The 17,322-nt window shown below is 40.6% G+C and overlaps 1 protein-coding gene across 4 annotated transcripts; it reads left to right on the top strand.

Moving 5' to 3' along the window:
* Positions 1–2,379: 2,379 nt before the first annotated feature.
* On the top strand, positions 2,380–16,964 carry rnf165a (ring finger protein 165a). Of its 4 annotated transcripts, XM_038733692.1 has the most exons (9): positions 2,450–2,837; positions 3,902–5,548; positions 9,884–10,184; positions 10,262–10,390; positions 10,539–10,668; positions 11,676–11,780; positions 11,959–12,054; positions 12,174–12,274; positions 13,063–16,964. In XM_038733692.1, the coding sequence occupies exons 2-9, from the start codon at positions 5,527–5,529 to the stop codon at positions 13,178–13,180; spliced, it is 1,002 nt and encodes a 333-aa protein (XP_038589620.1). In that variant the 5' UTR covers positions 2,450–2,837; positions 3,902–5,526; the 3' UTR covers positions 13,181–16,964. The 4 variants fall into 4 exon arrangements, with proteins under 4 accessions (XP_038589619.1, XP_038589618.1, XP_038589620.1 ...); XM_038733691.1 differs by lacking the exon at positions 3,902–5,548 and having other exon boundaries at positions 2,380–2,837; positions 11,962–12,054; XM_038733690.1 differs by lacking the exon at positions 3,902–5,548 and having other exon boundaries at positions 2,425–2,837.
* Positions 16,965–17,322: the final 358 nt, after the last annotated feature.

Here is a 17,322-nt window from a genome sequence, read left to right as displayed (position 1 = left end):
TTTTCCAGGCTATTTCCAGGTTTATTCAAAATGACTCACTGAGCTGACTTTAACTTGAACATTAATGACGGCTCTTGATATTTCTGTTGAGAATTGGAGAACTCTAATGAGCAAAGGTAAAATATTTAGCTCTGAGAACATTACTACTACATGAACTATTTTGATAAACAATTAATCAGTTAAGTCATTTTTTAAGCAATAGAGAAAAAAACAAATACTCTCTGGCTCAAACTTCTCAGCTTCTTCTTTTCTTTGGCATCTATCCTTATAAACTGAATATTTTTGGGTTTTGGTCGAACAAGACATTTAAGGAGGCTCTGGGAAGTTGTGATGGCCATCTTTTTCACTATTTTTTTACATTTCATAGACTAAACAATTCATTGGAAAAATATTTGATAATGAAAATAACTTAAAATTATTTGTTGCATTGAAATAGAAGGCAATGTGACTCTTGAACGTGAGGACAGAAAGGAATACATTTTCAAGAAAATCAAATATTGCAGTAGGAATTCAGTTTTGTAGTATAAAGGGATAGTTTGAAAGTGTTAAATATCAAAGGTCTGTTATTTGTGAGTAAAGGGAACTGACTGCTGTAGTTTGACCTGCACTGATTGTAAAACACAGTGAAAGGCTCTTTGTGTGGCACCACAGGCTTAAAGCATTAGATGGTGGGAACTGGAAGACGAGGACATATGGGACTAAGAGTTTTGTGACCCCCAGCCTCCCCATGCCCATCTGTTCCTTCACCCTTCAGGCTTAACACTAAAGGCAAAGAGGTTTTCAGGACACAGGCAGTTTTCAGCATATCTGCTGTGCAGGAAAATGGTACAACATAGGGAGAGATTGTTGTTGTTGTTCAAAGGAATTATGATGAGAATCAAATATTACTTAATGATCTGTAGCAGACTATTCAGCTACATTACTTCTCAGCGGTCTTGGCTGAGACAACTACTCCACTAGGCCCCAACGTGAAGAAATTATTAAACTGTAATTAAAATTTATCTGATGTCTTTTCCTTAAAAACAACTCAAAAGATTCCTATTACAAACAGGCTTTGTAGTCTTTGTCCATATATTACAACTAAAAAGGAGTGTCAGATGTTCACCATCAAGCTTAGGGAGGAGAAATTAAACTGGTGAGGATTTTACTTTGCAGTTAAATTGAAGTCTGATGAATGAATTGATTCTACTTGTAATGTCTCCCTCAAATGTGGGTGCCAATTTGGGCTGTGAAAAGTAGTCTAATTAGGACAGAGGTCTGAACTGATGACATTTGTTACACAGTTATGGTGGTGGGAGAAGTATTTTTTTTACTTAAAGGGGAACTCCACTGATTTTACACACAGGTTTTGACAAGGAATGCTTTGACGCTGCATTGATTTTGATCCTTTTAAAAAAGAAATCTCCCTCATGAGTCAAAAAATGTTATAGGAGTGCAAAACTACATCAACGGAGTATTCTGGAGTAAAAGCAAAAATACCGTCATGTAAAAACACATTATGCTGAACTGCCCCTTTCAGAGTGTTGAATAGATTACATAAGCGGATTGTTATTATTGATTGTTTTGACACCCACAGTCCATCCCAACAGGAGGTGTAACTTTTGTCTTTCACAGGACTGTGTGGGAATGCACAGACTGGTCTCAGGTAACACCTACCTCGCAATCCTGTTTAGCTTTGTTGCTGGACAAGTTCAAACTTTCAATTTTCAATTTTTATTAGTACATGGAGTTTGGTGACCCCATGTAAACCCCAGCATTGCAGAGTTGGTGTGCAGGGCCTTTAAACTTAAATAATGTATCATATTATATAAGTTGATCATATGTTTTGTATGTAAAATAAATGTAAATAAATGTATAAAGAAAGATAAATTAAAGTACAAGTACCTCAAAGTTGTACTAGAGTACAGCACTTGAGTAAGCTCTTAGTTACTTTCCACCACAGAATATGAAATTATAGTTTCATCTTATTGTTTGTTCTTTTGGGGCCTACTGGATCATCTGTCCCAGCTAGGACTCCTCAGTGAGAACAGTCATTAGAAAATGTTGCTGAAATGTTACTATTGGGTAATATTTGAATGTCTTTAGAAAGCAGGCCCTTATTTCTGAGGTAGGATACATGCCACTGCTGAATATGAGAATGGTGATCTCATGTAAATACCTGCATAGCTTTGCACAGGTCCAACCTGAACAGGTCTTATCAACCAGACTAAAACACCTGTGTGGGTTTGCAGGCCCTTTATTCTTAAATAATGCATCCTATTATATAAATATGTTTTATATGTAAAACCAATGTACTTAGGTACAATAGCTGGATAATAATGTAGTTCAAATGTAGAGTAAATAGTACAATATTCCCTTCTGTAGTGGATTAGAAAAACCTGAATACTATATTACAGATTACTGGGTAAATTTCCACAAATATTAAATAAACGGTATGTATCTCGCTGGGATGAAATCTGACCAGGTTGGGTTCATGTCTATTTGAGGGTCCTCGATAAGAAACCAGCACCACTAGAGAACCTTATCTGGGCTGGTGGATGTCATGGAGGGGCGGGCTGTCCAAAACACAGACATCCCCGCCCCGGCGCTCATCCCATTGGTGGAGCAAGGTACCAAAGACGGAGGGTCCTGATCGGAGGTGTCCAGTGATTGGTTGCTCGGGTCTGCGTGTGCACGCAGTGCAGCCTGTCCGTTTGAATGTGCTGGGGACTGAAGGGGATCATTTCCATGGACCATCTGTCTCACTGGCTACCCACACAACAAAGAAGGACCCAGGATGGTGTTAGTACATGTTGGATATCTGGTTCTGCCCGTCTTCGGCTCAGTTAGAAATAGAGGTATGACTAGCTCTATGTATTTCTTCAACCTAACCCTAACAAATTTCTCGGCATTCCGTCTTTTAAATGCCCTGAAACGATGTAAACAGAGCTGACACCTGCTAGCAAAAAACACGCAGCAAAGCAGCACTATCTGGACAGTTTAGCGTAGATGTCTTGCTAACGTTAACTGTAGCACGCGTGAATGTAGCCGAAACCATGACCGTTAAAACGTCTTTAGTCGGACTGAAGACATTTAGAGACATGAACATTTGTGTTAGGGTGTTTCAGGGGCCTGTTAACCCTCACCAAATGACCGCAGCTGTCAAATGGCAGCGCCGCTTTTCTCTTATCCTTAGCTGTGCTAACGCGGTCTGGTTAATCTTTCACTGCGCGGTGTTTACGTGCGTTTGCAGCAACCGTGTGCAGTCACCGCTAGCTAATGTTACTCAATAATACTAGTAGGTAGTAGCTTGATACAGCCACATTCACTAGCTCAGCCTTAATTAAAAATGTCCACAGCTCTGTCTGTATTTGTCATTAATTTTCCAAGCAAGCTGCTGAATCTGAGTCAGTGCTGACTACTGATAATATGACATGGGGGAGTGCGCCCCTTTGTACGCAGCTGGCATCGAGTCTGTTGATTTTCTGCGCTCATGTTACCCTGATATTTACGAGTCAGTGTCAATTAAAGGTTATTCCATTAAACACAGGTAGCGTAATGGCCGTACCTCAGATAAGGGGCTCAGGCTGGCTGTTGTAAATGGGCTATAAAATGGTGGCATTTGCCCTAAAACCCTCAAAGATGTTTGTCCGATGAAAAAACGTCAAATGAAACCTGCAAATTGCTCCGCAGAAATGTTCCAGCAGGGACAATCTGAACAGCATAAATCATAATGAATAATCACACTCGCTGAATTGGGAATAATTTAACATCATCCTCCATTGCAGTAGGCTTTCTGTGATGATTATGTAATAATAATAGTGGTAAGTTTAATAATTTGACGTGCATTGTTAAAACTACATGCAGTAGCACCAATGATTTCATTGTGCTTTTATTTGTGTTCTTTTTTCCTGTTCCATAGTATCGAGGCTGGCTCTACATTCCGCATTTCTCAGACCTTTGTCCCCCTCCATTGTGTAGCTAACGATCATCTGCTGCTGTCTGCCGTAGCCTCTGCCTGTTCTCTGCATCTAGCTGTATTGTGAACCCCTTCTTCCTCATTTCCTCTTTCCATCTGAAGACGACATTGGCATTAAAACCGAGTTCCCACTCATACCGTATCCTTCTGTGTAACAGACTAAAGAATAACACCTTCTGTAGAAAACAGTTTGTCTTTATTTAAACTGTCATGTTGCTCTTCAGTGAATAACCCATTGTAGCACTAGACTTTACTACAGAATGTCATTGTGATTCTCCCATTCAGTGTGGATAGACTACATTCTGCTGTAAATTTCTGTAAAGTGGATACATTTTGATCCTCCCCGATTCGATTACAGCCAGGCTTGATCGAACTCTTCGAATTTCGTCTCCATCCCCTATTTTGCAAAGGTGCATTGTACCAGCTTTTGTCATCAATAAAGCACTTGTATGATCACCTTCTATAAATCATGCCAATAATCTTGTAACCCTAACATTCACCAATTGACCAATAGCTGTAGCACTAAAATCAGTCATTTGTGGGACGTTAGTTTCACCTTTTGATGGTTCACTGCACCTGTTACAGTGGCGTCCAAACGGCTGGTCATAATCCTACCCATGTGTGAAAGCTTTTGTTCCTGCTAGCTGAATCGATTTAGTCAGTCACAATAAATTGGCGAGACTCAGGTCTTACTCATCTTTTAAATCTTAAATTTTATCATTTAAAAAAAATCCCCCCTCTTTGATTCACTGTCATGCACAGCCCCCTCTCAAGTCTTTCCTCAGACACCTCCAGAATGCTATCCATTTTACAGGGATGTGTATATCCTGCACTGCTGTAGATCTCCTTTTAGAATGAAAATGTCTTTTATTCTTTGGTTGTGGTTTTCTACCTTATGTTCTTGTATTAGATCCTAATGCATGGTCATTTTATACTTTTGTTTTTCCACATTGAACAGCAGATTCCAATGTAAACTTTGTGTAGAGATGTCCCTGCTATACTGAAATGTGCTGTAAGCATACACATCTACTCATTGGATGCTGCTTCTGTTCTGTTAACCCTACAGAGAGCATGGTCGGGCCTTGCCTTTGGTCTTTATTTGCATGGTATTACTATGGTTATATAGGAGATATTACTCTTATTATTACTATTATCACACAGTGCCACACATACTAATATTTTCCAATAAAGACTGTAGTTTTCTTTCTAACCTTCAGTGTGCTTTTTGCTGATTTCCATGTGTCCCTCCCCTCCTCCCTCCACACTGTGCTGTCACTGAGACGGTTCCCTCACTCTTTATGTGCTCTCATTTCTCAGCTGTCTTTGACAGAGTTTCTTCAAGTTGCTGCTCTGCTTACTTTGGAGTTGGCGCAACCAAATTTTCTATCCATTTAACAACAAAAAAGCATGTTTATTCTGAAACACACCGGCATTGATTTTTAATGTGACACCCTGTCATTCGCTCCTTATCCATACACTGTTGTTTATAAAACAAAACACAGCCTCCCTCACATCCATTCATTGGTGTTCATTGGTGATGAGTTAACATTGGAACAACCTTGGACGATATGGATAGAATCGTCTTTCATGGTACATGTAATTTTGTATTTTAATGTCAATATTGTAATATAATCAATCTATAGAGAAACTGTTTATGGACAAAACAATCAATGTATGTTTTTGGCTCATCCAGGAAAAACAAAAATCTAAAAAAATCAGGTTACTTCAGTTATGCAAAAATCATTAAAAACCAATATTTCCATAAAACATATAATTTGTAGCATGGCCTATAATGGCCTAATACACCCTAAGATATTAAACTGTTAAACACCATGGTGTAAACGGTATGGTAAATTAATATCCTCATGGTATATACCATGATATTGCCCAACTCTACTTCAAGGTATGGACTGCTTAGCATCAAAACACAAAAAGACCTTTGAAGTCCCTCATTACAATTACATTAAACACTGGGATACATTCTTCCGTAGGTTGCGCAGTTCTGTCCTATGTGTCATCAATGGAATAGAAATATTTTGGGAAATCCTCTTCCTTCTGGTGGAGAGTTAGATGAGTAGATCAATACCACTCTCATACCCATACGGTAAATATGAAGCTGCACCCGCAATCTTATCTTAGCACAAAGACTGAAAACTGAGAAACGGCTAGGTTTCAACAATAACCCAAAGTCTGCCACCTCTAAAGCTAATGGGGTGGGGGTTATGTGCAAGACTGTTACTTTGATATGAATATTAATAGTCTGGCATACCCCCCCCTCCCCCTGTTAAACCACAATGTGTAATTTTTACACTTCCATAGTGAGATTTTTTTGTTAACTTTAGACATAGCCAGCCTAGCTGTTTCCAGTGTTTGTGCTAAGCTAACTAGCTTCTTGGTGTAACCTAACTCTCTGCCAGTGTCTCCAAATCTGTAGAATAACGAGAAATCAATTTTGTTCAATAACCAAACAGCAACTGTGAAGTGTAACAGCAGTGTCTCTGTGTAATGTTTTTAAGTACTGGCCTTTTCCATTTAGTACTTTTTTCTAGCTAATTAGAACAACAGAAATTTCAAAACTCTTCCTGTCGCACCGTGGTGACTTGTGACAAGAGCATAACTAAACCCAATTCAGCTAACATTACATTACAAATGCAGATAAGGATTTTGATTGTTTATTGCAGGAAGTCAGCAATATTAAATTGAAAGCTTAGAGTTGAAGTTTTAGTTAATAGATAGTAATGATATTGTACTTCACGTGTCTTTAATCATGTTCTCATTGTTTATAATAGACTTACAAAATTATTTGGTTTATAATTTTATCATATTTCCTTTAAATGTTAATTGTTTTTTTAATGTACCCATCTTGGTTGGTGTTGCTCTTACTTTAAACAATTGATTAAAAAGCCTTTGCTTCTGTAAAGAGTTTGAAAACGGGGCCATTGGTCACAACATACAGCACAGGCTCTGGTGTCAAGTATTAAAGCGCACATTTTAAATATCAACTCAGCAAATTAAGAGTTTTGAAGTCTGGTACTTCTTGCCATTTTATTCTAGCTATGTGAGCCTTGCATCTGTTCACAATGTCTGAAAGAGTCAGAGTTATTTATGTGAAAGGTGTGCCTGAGATACAGCTGCGTGTGCTTAGCAACTCTCAGCCGACTACAGAAACAGACTTTTAAATAACTTTTAGTGGCTGTAATGCATATGTTATTTCACAGTAGCTGCACTGGTACAGACCACACTAATATCAGATGTTTTGTCTTCGACCCTGTCCTGATTTGCCTGATATTTAGCATCAAGGTCAGTGCGTGGTGTGCAAACATGTGCCATGTAGAGCCATTTGTATGTAGATTTTCAGTCCAGCTATTCAACACACATGCTGATTTCACTCATTAGTGCCTCACTCTGATTGTGAGTGTGCTAATCAGTGATATCAGCCGGTGTGTTGATGGTTTTTCAGTGAGAAAAACTGCATACACACGGCTCACAGTTTCACAGGATGGAAGACCACCTCACTTGGCAGAAGATAGGATTATGTTAGAGAGGAGGAGTGATTGTAAAGCTGCAGTGATGGGGAGGAGGGGTGAGGTAGAGAGAGACAGGTTCGATGTCAGACTGCTGCAGTCGCAGCTGGGCAGGGCTTACGTGCTGTCACTCACACAGGGACACCATGCCGCAGCCACACTGTGGGGGAGGGGCTGCCTGTGCAGCAGCTCAGGGGTGAGAAGAGGTAGATAGGAGTGTATGAACGTGTGTGTGTGTGTGTGTGGTTGGGTAGGGGTCTGTTCTGCACCAATCAGGCGTTTTATGTCTGCAAGTCAAAGTCAAAGCAGAGATGTAACAATAACAACATCAGGACTGTTACTGCTGGCACCACTGCAGTATGTAAAATGTTAATGTCAGCGGTTCATGCTGTGGATGAGCTCAGAGACAGATAATTTGATATTGACTCTTAAGCTTCACATTGAATCCAGTCTTACTGAGTCACAGGGTTTATACAAAAGTGGTGTAAAGCACTTTACCAATCCAAACCACTAGTCTGACATTTCTGCTCTACTTCCTCAGCCAAATGTTCTCAGTTTGCTTGTGGCCCTCAAGGTTCACTGGCTTCCCATGTCCCAAGGACGTAGCAAAACAACAACCATGAAAATATGTCATATTCGCAGCAGTTGCAGGGATAGTTTGACATTTTGGGAAATTTATTTTCTGGTGGTGACTCAGATGACAAGATTGATAACACTCATATTTGTCCTTTAAATATAAGGATACATCCAGCAGCCGGTTAGCTTACCTTAGCTTAGCACAAAGCCTGGAAACAGAAGGAAACTGCTTGCAAGGCTGTCTCCTAATGTAACAAAATCTGCCCACCAGCAAGCAAAGCTCACTAATTAACACATTATAGCTTGTGTTTTTAATACACAAAATCCAAAGTGCCCAAGTGCCCAGACTATTTCTTGGCTGGGACCATTAACTCCCTGGGGTCTCTGCTGGTTGCCTGACAACTGCTCAAAGCCAAGAAATAGTCCACCATGTAACGGACTATGAAATGCTTGGTTTTTGTACAGCTAAAACAAACAAAATACAACATGTTAGGTGGTGAGCTTTAGAGGTGCTGGTAGGCGTATTTTGTCATCGCTGGACAGAGTCAGGCTAGCCTTTTTCACGGTTTCCAGTCCCTGTACTAAGCTAAGCTAACCGGCTGCTGGCTGCATCCTGATAACAGGCAGATATGAGAGTGGTATCAATCTTCTTTAACTTTCAGAAGCAGAAAGCGAATAAAGGTATTCCCAAAATGTCTACTATTCCTTTAAATAAATGTACAAATGCACATATATTCAAAGGATTTTGTGTTTGCATAAAAAACTTAATGTGTAAATTAAACTCAGTGAACCATCAACTAAAAATTTGTGAGCAAATGCTAAATATCTCACAAACCATTAACTAATATCCAAATCCTCTGTCCTTTTCATATTAGACATATCTAATATCACTTCACCTACAGATTTAATCTGCCTGACTTGGCTTGAACCAGTTGACACCACATTAAATAAGACAATTATTTCTTCTAATATACATGATTTGAATGGACTGTACATTTGCTTGGGCCATGCAAAGGCACAATACTAGCAGAACTAAAAACAGTGCAGAGTCCATCCTCCGGACCCTGCCGTCTGTTTCCTGCTCCAGAAAGCTAGAAAGTTGTAATGGGAAGCTGAAGTAGTAACTGTTTGTCCCCACCTCACCCTCCTTTCAGCCCTCCTTTCTCTGAGCTCAGAGTAATTCGTATTGATTGTTTTGGGCAACTCGATACCGAGGTGATTCAGTGGAACTACCATTTAATCTCATGTCTCCTCCACCCCTGATGGGAAGGGTGGGGGAAGGAAGGAATAGAGGTGGATAATCTTTTGTTGTTGCTGTTGAGGGTTTTAATGAGAAATCTACAGTTGAATATTTGTTCATTCAAATTGCAGACATAATATAGAGCCTTAATCTATTAAATTGACTAGCAGTGGACCACAGTGCTGTACCATATTGGAAACACACCAGGCTGTTAGTGAAGATCCATCCTTCCTGCTGGCTGCACTTTGGCAAGTAGAGAGCCAGGCCATTGGGTGCAATCTCTGTGTGGGTTTAAATGGTGCTCCACAGGGGTCTCAAAGTGTGTCTTCCGTCTGCTGTTTTGTCTGTCTTGTCTTGTCTCTTCCTGTGTCATGTCTCTCCTATTTAAATGTTCTCTCTGTGTGATTGGTTGTTCAATCTTTTTGTATGTTAGTGTGCGTGAGAAAGCCAAGAAGTGTTCAATCATGTGTTTCATAACGTCCTCTTCACCGGTTTGTCTGGGTCTCTCTGTGTGGTGTCTGTTTGAATGAAAGTGAGTCAGGCTTATCTGGCTCAGTTCTGATCACTTGCATTTATTCCCCATAGGAGCACACTTCACCAGACATCAACACAGCCATGCTACCTCCTGCCGACACTTTCACCTGGGCGCTCCCCAGGCGACCATCTCAGCAGAGTTCCCTCTAGGACACGCCAGCCAGCCGCCTCAGACCGGCCTGGCCACCCACCTGCCCCCGGCACACCATCCGCCTCTCACTGCCCTGCCTGCACCCCCTCAGTTCCAGGATGTGCCGGGGCCTCCATTCCTACCTCAGGCCTTACACCAGCAATACCTCATCCAGCAACAGCTTCTCGAAGCGCAGCACCGCAGGATTCTCCCGCACACCAGGTAGAACTACTACCAGCATGCAAGTACAGATACACACTAACAGAAAACCAAGTCAGACATTTTCTATCTTATTCCAGAAGAACGCAGGAGCGTATTCCCCTGAACCCTCACCGACTGCGTTCAGGCTATGAGTACTCCCTTCCCCTTCATGTTCCCCAGCCAATGACACAGCAGCAGCAGCGGTATCTGGCCGAAGGCACCGACTGGTGAGTCACTATTGTAGATTAACGAGAGTCCTGTAGAGTGGAGAAATGATCCCATCCTTTCATCCCTGCACCCATCTGTCGGTCTGTCACATTGTCTAGCATGGGTGATGATGGTTGAGGGATGATTTAGTCGCCTGTCTGCCTGCAGGGATCTCAGTGTTGATGCTGGCCTCCCCCACCACCAGTACCAGCTCCAGCAGCTTCCACAGCACTATCAGCATTACCTGGCCTCCCCTCGAATGCACCACTTCCCCAGGAACACGTCCTCAGCACAAGTGGTATGTTGGTCACCCTGACATTTTTTTCTGAATTTATTACTAAGCAAGATGTTTTAAAACCAGTGTTTTATTTTTATGTGCTGATCCATGGATATGTTGACCCATAAGTTATGCCCTTTCTTCATTGATTTTATGCACTTCTGTCAACTGTGTTCTAAGATTGCAAATGCAGTGATGAAAAATTTCTCCACCGATTTCGCTTTGCATTCCAATAGGAGCAATGTCAGACTCATGATAGATAGCTTTCAAAAAAATTGAAATTGATGCAACAGAACGAGAGATACCAGCTTTTTTTTATTACACGCATTCTCTTTCCTTGGTCAAAACCTACCTGGTGCCTACATTACCTACAATGCAACCAGACCACCAACAGTTCAGTAGGAGATTTTGTTTTATAATGCTAGTAGTGGCTAATTTTGAGTCGCTAGCAGAGGAGTGGGCTACGGAGGTCTGGTAACCTCACTTCTTTCTAACTCCACACCCCCAGATTTTATTTATCTGCAAACTTTTAGTTTTCAGCCTAAAGCGATGTACGAATGTTATGAAAAAAAGCTATTTATTCTTTTATAACTCCCCCTAGAGCATATGCACACATGCAGTAGTACTCCCAGAGACCTGTAAACAGACTTCGATGTTTAAAATTGGTGGAGCACCCCTTTAACTATCAATGATGACTTTTCACACAACTATCAGAAAAAAGCACTGTTTGCAAAACATTTAATGCATCACTGAGTTCAGATTACTCCTGCTCACAGTATTCTCAATCTTGTTCCTAATGAAGACAAATCTGTTTCTGTTATGTGGGCTCATTCACCATTTGAGAATATATCAGTATATCAATATAAAGTCACACTTAAAAGGACACACTAGTATGTGCAAATGAAAACACAGTTTTGGTGTTTGGATCATCTTCGGTATTCTCAAAAATGCATCAAAACAGTGGCGAAAAACTGTGCTAGACTACAGGAACAACATTGCTGTGATGACGAAGAGTTCTCTTTTGCTAGGTCGTGCATGAAATCAGAAACTACCCGTACCCCCAGCTGCACCTGTTGGCACTGCAAAGTCTCAATCCTTCAAGGCACGCCACCGCTGTGCGAGAAAGTTATGAGGTAAATCTATCTCTAAAAACATCTCATACACATTCCACCCATCCATCTATCAAAGCTAGGGCTTTATTCTCACCTCAAGGTCCATTTAGTCGCCGTTCTATTTATTAGTATTATTATCAGTAATCTATTTTATGCTACTCTGTACTGTTCTCAATTGAATGTCTCACTTTTCCGTCAGGAGCTGTTGCAGCTGGAGGACCGGCTGGGGAGTGTCAGCAGAGGAGCTGTTCAGACAACCATTGAGAGATTCACCTTTCCACACAAATACAAGAAGGTAGGGCAGATATCAGTCATTACTGAGGATTAATAAGGGAGACATAAACTACTGAATATATTTACATTCGGCTTTTTTGACCCTAACGTTTGTCTCTCTGTAATCTGACCTGCTAACAGAGAAAGCCCCTGCATCTGAAGATTGGGGAGGAGGAGGAAACGGATGTGGATGAGAAATGTACAATCTGTTTGTCCATGCTGGAGGACGGAGAGGATGTCAGGTCAGAAATGCTTTGCAGAAGTGGTAGAATCCTACCATTTCACGAAAACGTAGAATCCTACCATTTCACGAAAACATCACTTTTTTTGAGGAGCATTTGAAAGCTTAAAACAAAAGTTTGCCATTTTGGGAAACAGTGTTATTTGCTTACTGGCAGAGCGTTAGAGATTGATACAAATCTGCAGCTGCTGGCTGTAGATTTATATTTACCAGTTAGCTTCAGAGGTATAAATTACAAATCACTTTGCTGATTACAATCATTTGGTTCAGTTCTAAGATATGCAGTCACTGACTAAATAGTTTGTTATCTTTAGAGGTGCTGTCAGGCAGTCCTTTGGACAGAGGTACGCTAGCTGTTTCCACCTGTTTCCAGTCTTTGTGCTAAGCTAAGCCAACCAGCTGCTGGCTCTCATATGTAATGACAGATATATATTTTCCAAAATGTTGAACTATTCCTTTAAGCAATGACATGAGCATGTGCACCTACACGTGCATATAAAACCAAGCTGGGGAGTGAATCACCGGGGATAAGAACTGTTCCCTGGGTTGAGGAAAGGGGGTCGGTTTACAGCATATGTAGTCTCAGCTGTCTGAGAGGCGTGCAGGATTGATGATTCAACAGAAGTCGTCTCTGCGTGCCTGAATGAACAAAATTAACTCCCTGCTGGTTTCAGAAGTTCTTTGCAAGCACATAACTGTATGCACCGGGAGAGTCAAGCTTGCCAATGTGAATCAACATTGACCCTGTGTGTCTCTGTCTCTCTGTCTCTCTGTCTCTCTGTCCTCCAGGAGATTGCCCTGCATGCACCTCTTCCACCAGGGCTGCGTAGACCAATGGCTGGCCACCAGCAGGAAGTGTCCAATCTGTCGGGTTGACATCGAAACACAGCTGAACCCTGACAGCTGATGAGATTTAAACCCCCCCACAACTTGTCAATCACCCTCATGTGGTTCCTGCTTTCTTCCACTCCGGCCCCCCCACCGCCCTCCCCTTCCCCCCGTTGGGTGCTTTGCCAAATGTCTCCAGACTTCATGTGACATCACCACCCTTCTGACTCACGCTTTACTGAGCCACGCCAGGATAACTAACTGCACGAGAGGCCACAAAGAACTCTCTTTAAATAGAAGCACATCCCTCTGGAGGCAAACAACACGCAAACACACACACATACTCATGTACACAGGGTTTACTCGTAGCTTGCTGGTCGTAAGTGGGGTGTTGTTGCTGTTGTGGTGTTGTACTGTAGGTAGCCCCGGGCTGTGTAGCATGTCCTTAAAGCCATGACTTAAAGTCCTGAGATTGGAAAACACATAACCCCACACTGAGCGGGCTACTTCTCTCTTTTCTCTCTCTCTCTCTCTCTCTTTCTATATATATATATATATATATACATTTATATAAATTTCTCTCTTTTCAAATACACTTCAAAGTTAATATTCTGCCACACAAGAAAAACTTAACAGAAACGAAATGCTCTGATGCCATGTTTACCTAAAGATCATTTGTGGTCGTAGTAGAGTAGCAGTAACCAACACGATACCTGGTGCACTGTCACCTTTTGGGGGGCAAGCACCAGCTAGCTGAGTGTTTTAATTCTATCATGCAGCTTTGACATTGTGCAATACAGTTGTACATTTACCTTGGGCTGGTGTCATGTGAGATGGCGTGATGTGAGTAGGCCTCTTTCACTGCCGTGGAAACAGAGCCCAGTGATCAAGTCGTTGTGTGTTTAAAATAAAATAAAAAAATAGGTAGAAAGTGTTTTTACCAAAATGCATTTTGTTACGGTGTAGCTTGAACCTGACGTGCAGGTTCACCAGTGTGTGCTCTGCCCTGCTGTGTGTGACTTAAAAGAATGTGTCTAACAAATGTGTGGATGTTCAAAAAGTGCAAATGTGAGTGTGTTTCAAGGGGTCTGAGGCAGCACCAAGATGTTAACTCGCTGTCTGTTAATAGCATGGCCACTGGAGTGCTTATAAAACACAAAGCCAAAAACAGGGATGAAAAAAAGGAAACTCACGCTCTGCAGAGTGAGGTGGGATGAAGATGTTTCTGCCCTTGTACCTGCATCTTCAGCTGGCGCAGGGCCAGTGGCAGAACAGTGTGTTCTAAAAAAAAATGCATGTTTCATCATCGACTTGAGCTGTTAGCTTTGGTAGTGTTTCTTCAATTTAAAAAGGTAAAGAGAAGGCTTTGCATGACTTAGTTAATCTGAGCTGTGACTATCTTCTCAACACTTACAAATGCGAAAAAAAAATTAGCACTGTGTCAGTGGCTGCTCCCCTGACTTGTAGCGTGTGTTCATCCTGTCCCCCTTTGGTGGCAACGATGGGATCCTCTTTTTGATGTTTACCTTATTGCCTAAAGAACAAGCACATGTGACAATAGATATAGCAACAAAAGGTTTTCCCTTGGTATTGCATTTGCGTTGGTTTATATTTAGGTATAGATTCATGCAGTGTTTCGGCAGAGAGAGAAGCTTGCGTATTGATCTTGTGTATTTGTGTGACAGACCTCCCCTCGTGGTTGCTATGCTGGTTGCTATGCTGTATTGCTAGAACATGTAGAACGTGGTGTGACGGAGGCAGCCTCCCTCTCGCAGTGCACACAGACACGAGACGGCACAATAGCAGAAAAACATTCAGGCTGTTGAAACAAGTCGACCCCCTCTCTCACTACTTGGCCTGACCGGTTTTTACTTCTTCTTTTTTTTGTTTTACCCTTTGCATCATTTCAGTTCCACAGGGCTGTGTAGTAAAAGACGCCTTTAGGACCCTCACTGTCCTATGCACTGTGATAGTAAAGGATAAGACTTGGCCCAGAGACTCTTTTAGCCTTGTTGGGCCAAGAGATCAATTAACAAGGATTACTTCTGCCTGTCTTGTGCACTGCCAGTGTTGACACTGCCTCCTCCTGTAGTGGAGTCATCTGTGATGAAGTTTTCATAGTTTACACAGGGTGTTGTCAGTTGAGATGCCTTAAGTATTTAACAATCATAATTTATTACTAACTGTAGATATTGTGGGTATGTATTTAATTTTATATAGTTTTTCTGGGGGACGACTGAATCATAATTTATTTATTTAGAAATAACACAAAAATGCTATGAAAAAACTATTACCTCATTTTAGCATTGTTTTAAATGGGAATGCTTTGCATGCAGTTGTACTTTTTGGAAAACTAAAGTTAAAGAAAAAAAAAATTGCCCTGCTGTTTGTTCTCCACAAGCTGGCTGTGCGATGTTTACTGTCCAAGGCTGAGCTACTGAGCCCTCTCTCTCTCTTTCTCCCTCTCTCTCTCTCTATTTCTCCCTCTTTCTCCCTCTCTCTTTCTCCCTCTCTCTCTCTCTTTCTCCCTCTCTCTTTCTCTCTCTCTCGTGTGGTGCTGTGGATCTTGGTTACATTCCATTCAATGCAATTTCTCTGATCCCCCATGCTGTGATGTAGTGGACAAACTGCAATGAAGTGAATTGGTTTCAGTTTGTCATTATTTTTTTTGCACTCATTTGTTTAAATATGGGAACCCTCTCACTGGCAAAAAAAGTTAGTTTAGATAATTTAATACTATGACTCTGGCTTTCATTTTTTATCCTCTGCTTCTCACAATGCACTATGGGTCTTAATAATGATCATCTGTGAAGCATGTTCCTTCGCTTTAACTCTTTGTATCTATCTTTTCATTTTCATCTCTCTGGTGTCTCTCTTCAGTTCTTCTTCCAGAATTGTTTGTAGACTTAAGCATAACAAGTGCCTCGCTTTAAATGTTAGGAGATATTTCCATATTACTGAAACCATTAAGAACAATCAGTCCATGAAGCCACCATGCCTTATTGGTTGCATAATTATTTCAAAGAATGAGTCATGAAGGGAGGTAAGACAACATTTGACAGGTGTCTATAAAAGCCATTATCCTCAAAATTTAAGTCAAACTGTCCAAAATAGTTGTTGGTTTGTAGTGCTGAAGCATTACATACTGTGGAAATAGTTCTATAGAGAGGCATGTTTCACTGTGGGCTTTACAAATACTACAGAAATTCTTCTTTAGTTATTTTCTCTATTTTGTTGTATATTCTATCTCGTACTTTTTATTTTACCGTCCATCTCTCCTCTCAGAATCTCTCCTTTGTTTCCTTTCACAGTCTAAAAGAAAGGCAAGGGTTTTAAAGCACAACCTTTTCTAAAACTGCATGTTTTCTCAGGTTTCAATATAGTCTCAATGGTTTAAAGTATATGGTGAAAATATATACAAAGAATATAACAGAAAAACATTTTGTTGCCGTTTGAAACTGAAAAACAAAGCTGAAGAGAAAATATCCCAAAAAGTGCCAGTGAAAGGGCTGCCGCCATCCTTGTATGAAAATCTGCTGTTTAGCTGTGACTACGCAATGTTTTTCAATATAGGATATTTTATCTGAAAATAGAACTATTTATCATTAATATTAAAGCAATAGCGCATTAATGGTGATGAGTGTGTTGATGAGGAAATGGATGAGCATATTATGGGTAAATGTTAGATTCACATGTGGTGGAATTTTGTACTTTATTTATTATTACTACTAATAATAATGATAATGATTTCAAAAGTTGCATTGCTAAACCCAAACTCTTTTTTTTGTTTTTTAATTTTATTTCATGGCTTGTATATTATCCTTTTGTATGTGCTCTTTTTGTAATAAATTGGATAAAATGGACAAGTACTTATTTTTGTGTGTTATATTTTGGTATAATATGGTCAGCAACCCCAAATGATAAAATGTGGTTAGAATTTGACCCTTTGACACTTAAGAAGCTGTTATTTGGTAAATACAAATTTCATACACCCAACAGACACAGAGCCCCATCAGCATTCATTTGGAACTGTTGAATTTAAGTCCTACATTCACTCTCCTTTTGGCTCTGTTTTGAGGGAAATATTAGGCTTTTTAGCTGCCTATGCTCCACTTTTTTCCCAAACTAGTCACTGTGTCTGTTTGTCTGGATTTATCAGAGGTTTTTTGCTAAATAAATGCTTGATGTGGGTGGTGAAAGTAAACCAAAACAGTAAAGTTG

This window comes from Micropterus salmoides, unplaced genomic scaffold, assembly GCF_014851395.1.
Source record: "Micropterus salmoides isolate LMB-PRFRI ecotype aquatic unplaced genomic scaffold, ASM1485139v1 Ms_hic_scaffold_20, whole genome shotgun sequence".
Lineage (NCBI taxonomy): Eukaryota > Metazoa > Chordata > Actinopteri > Centrarchiformes > Centrarchidae > Micropterus > Micropterus salmoides.
Note: the sequence above shows the minus strand (reverse complement) of the source record. Positions and strands in the feature narration are given on the sequence as shown.

Excerpts from the sequence above, each read along its gene's own strand:
- rnf165a (XM_038733690.1), top strand. The coding sequence starts at position 2,777 with ATGGTGTTAGTACATGTTGGATATCTGGTTCTGCCCGTCTTCGGCTCA. Across the intron at positions 2,838-9,883 it reads CGGCTCAGTTAGAAATAGAG|GAGCACACTTCACCAGACAT; the intron begins GTATGACTAGCT and ends TATTCCCCATAG. Across the intron at positions 11,781-11,958 it reads CTGTGCGAGAAAGTTATGAG|GAGCTGTTGCAGCTGGAGGA; the intron begins GTAAATCTATCT and ends CTTTTCCGTCAG.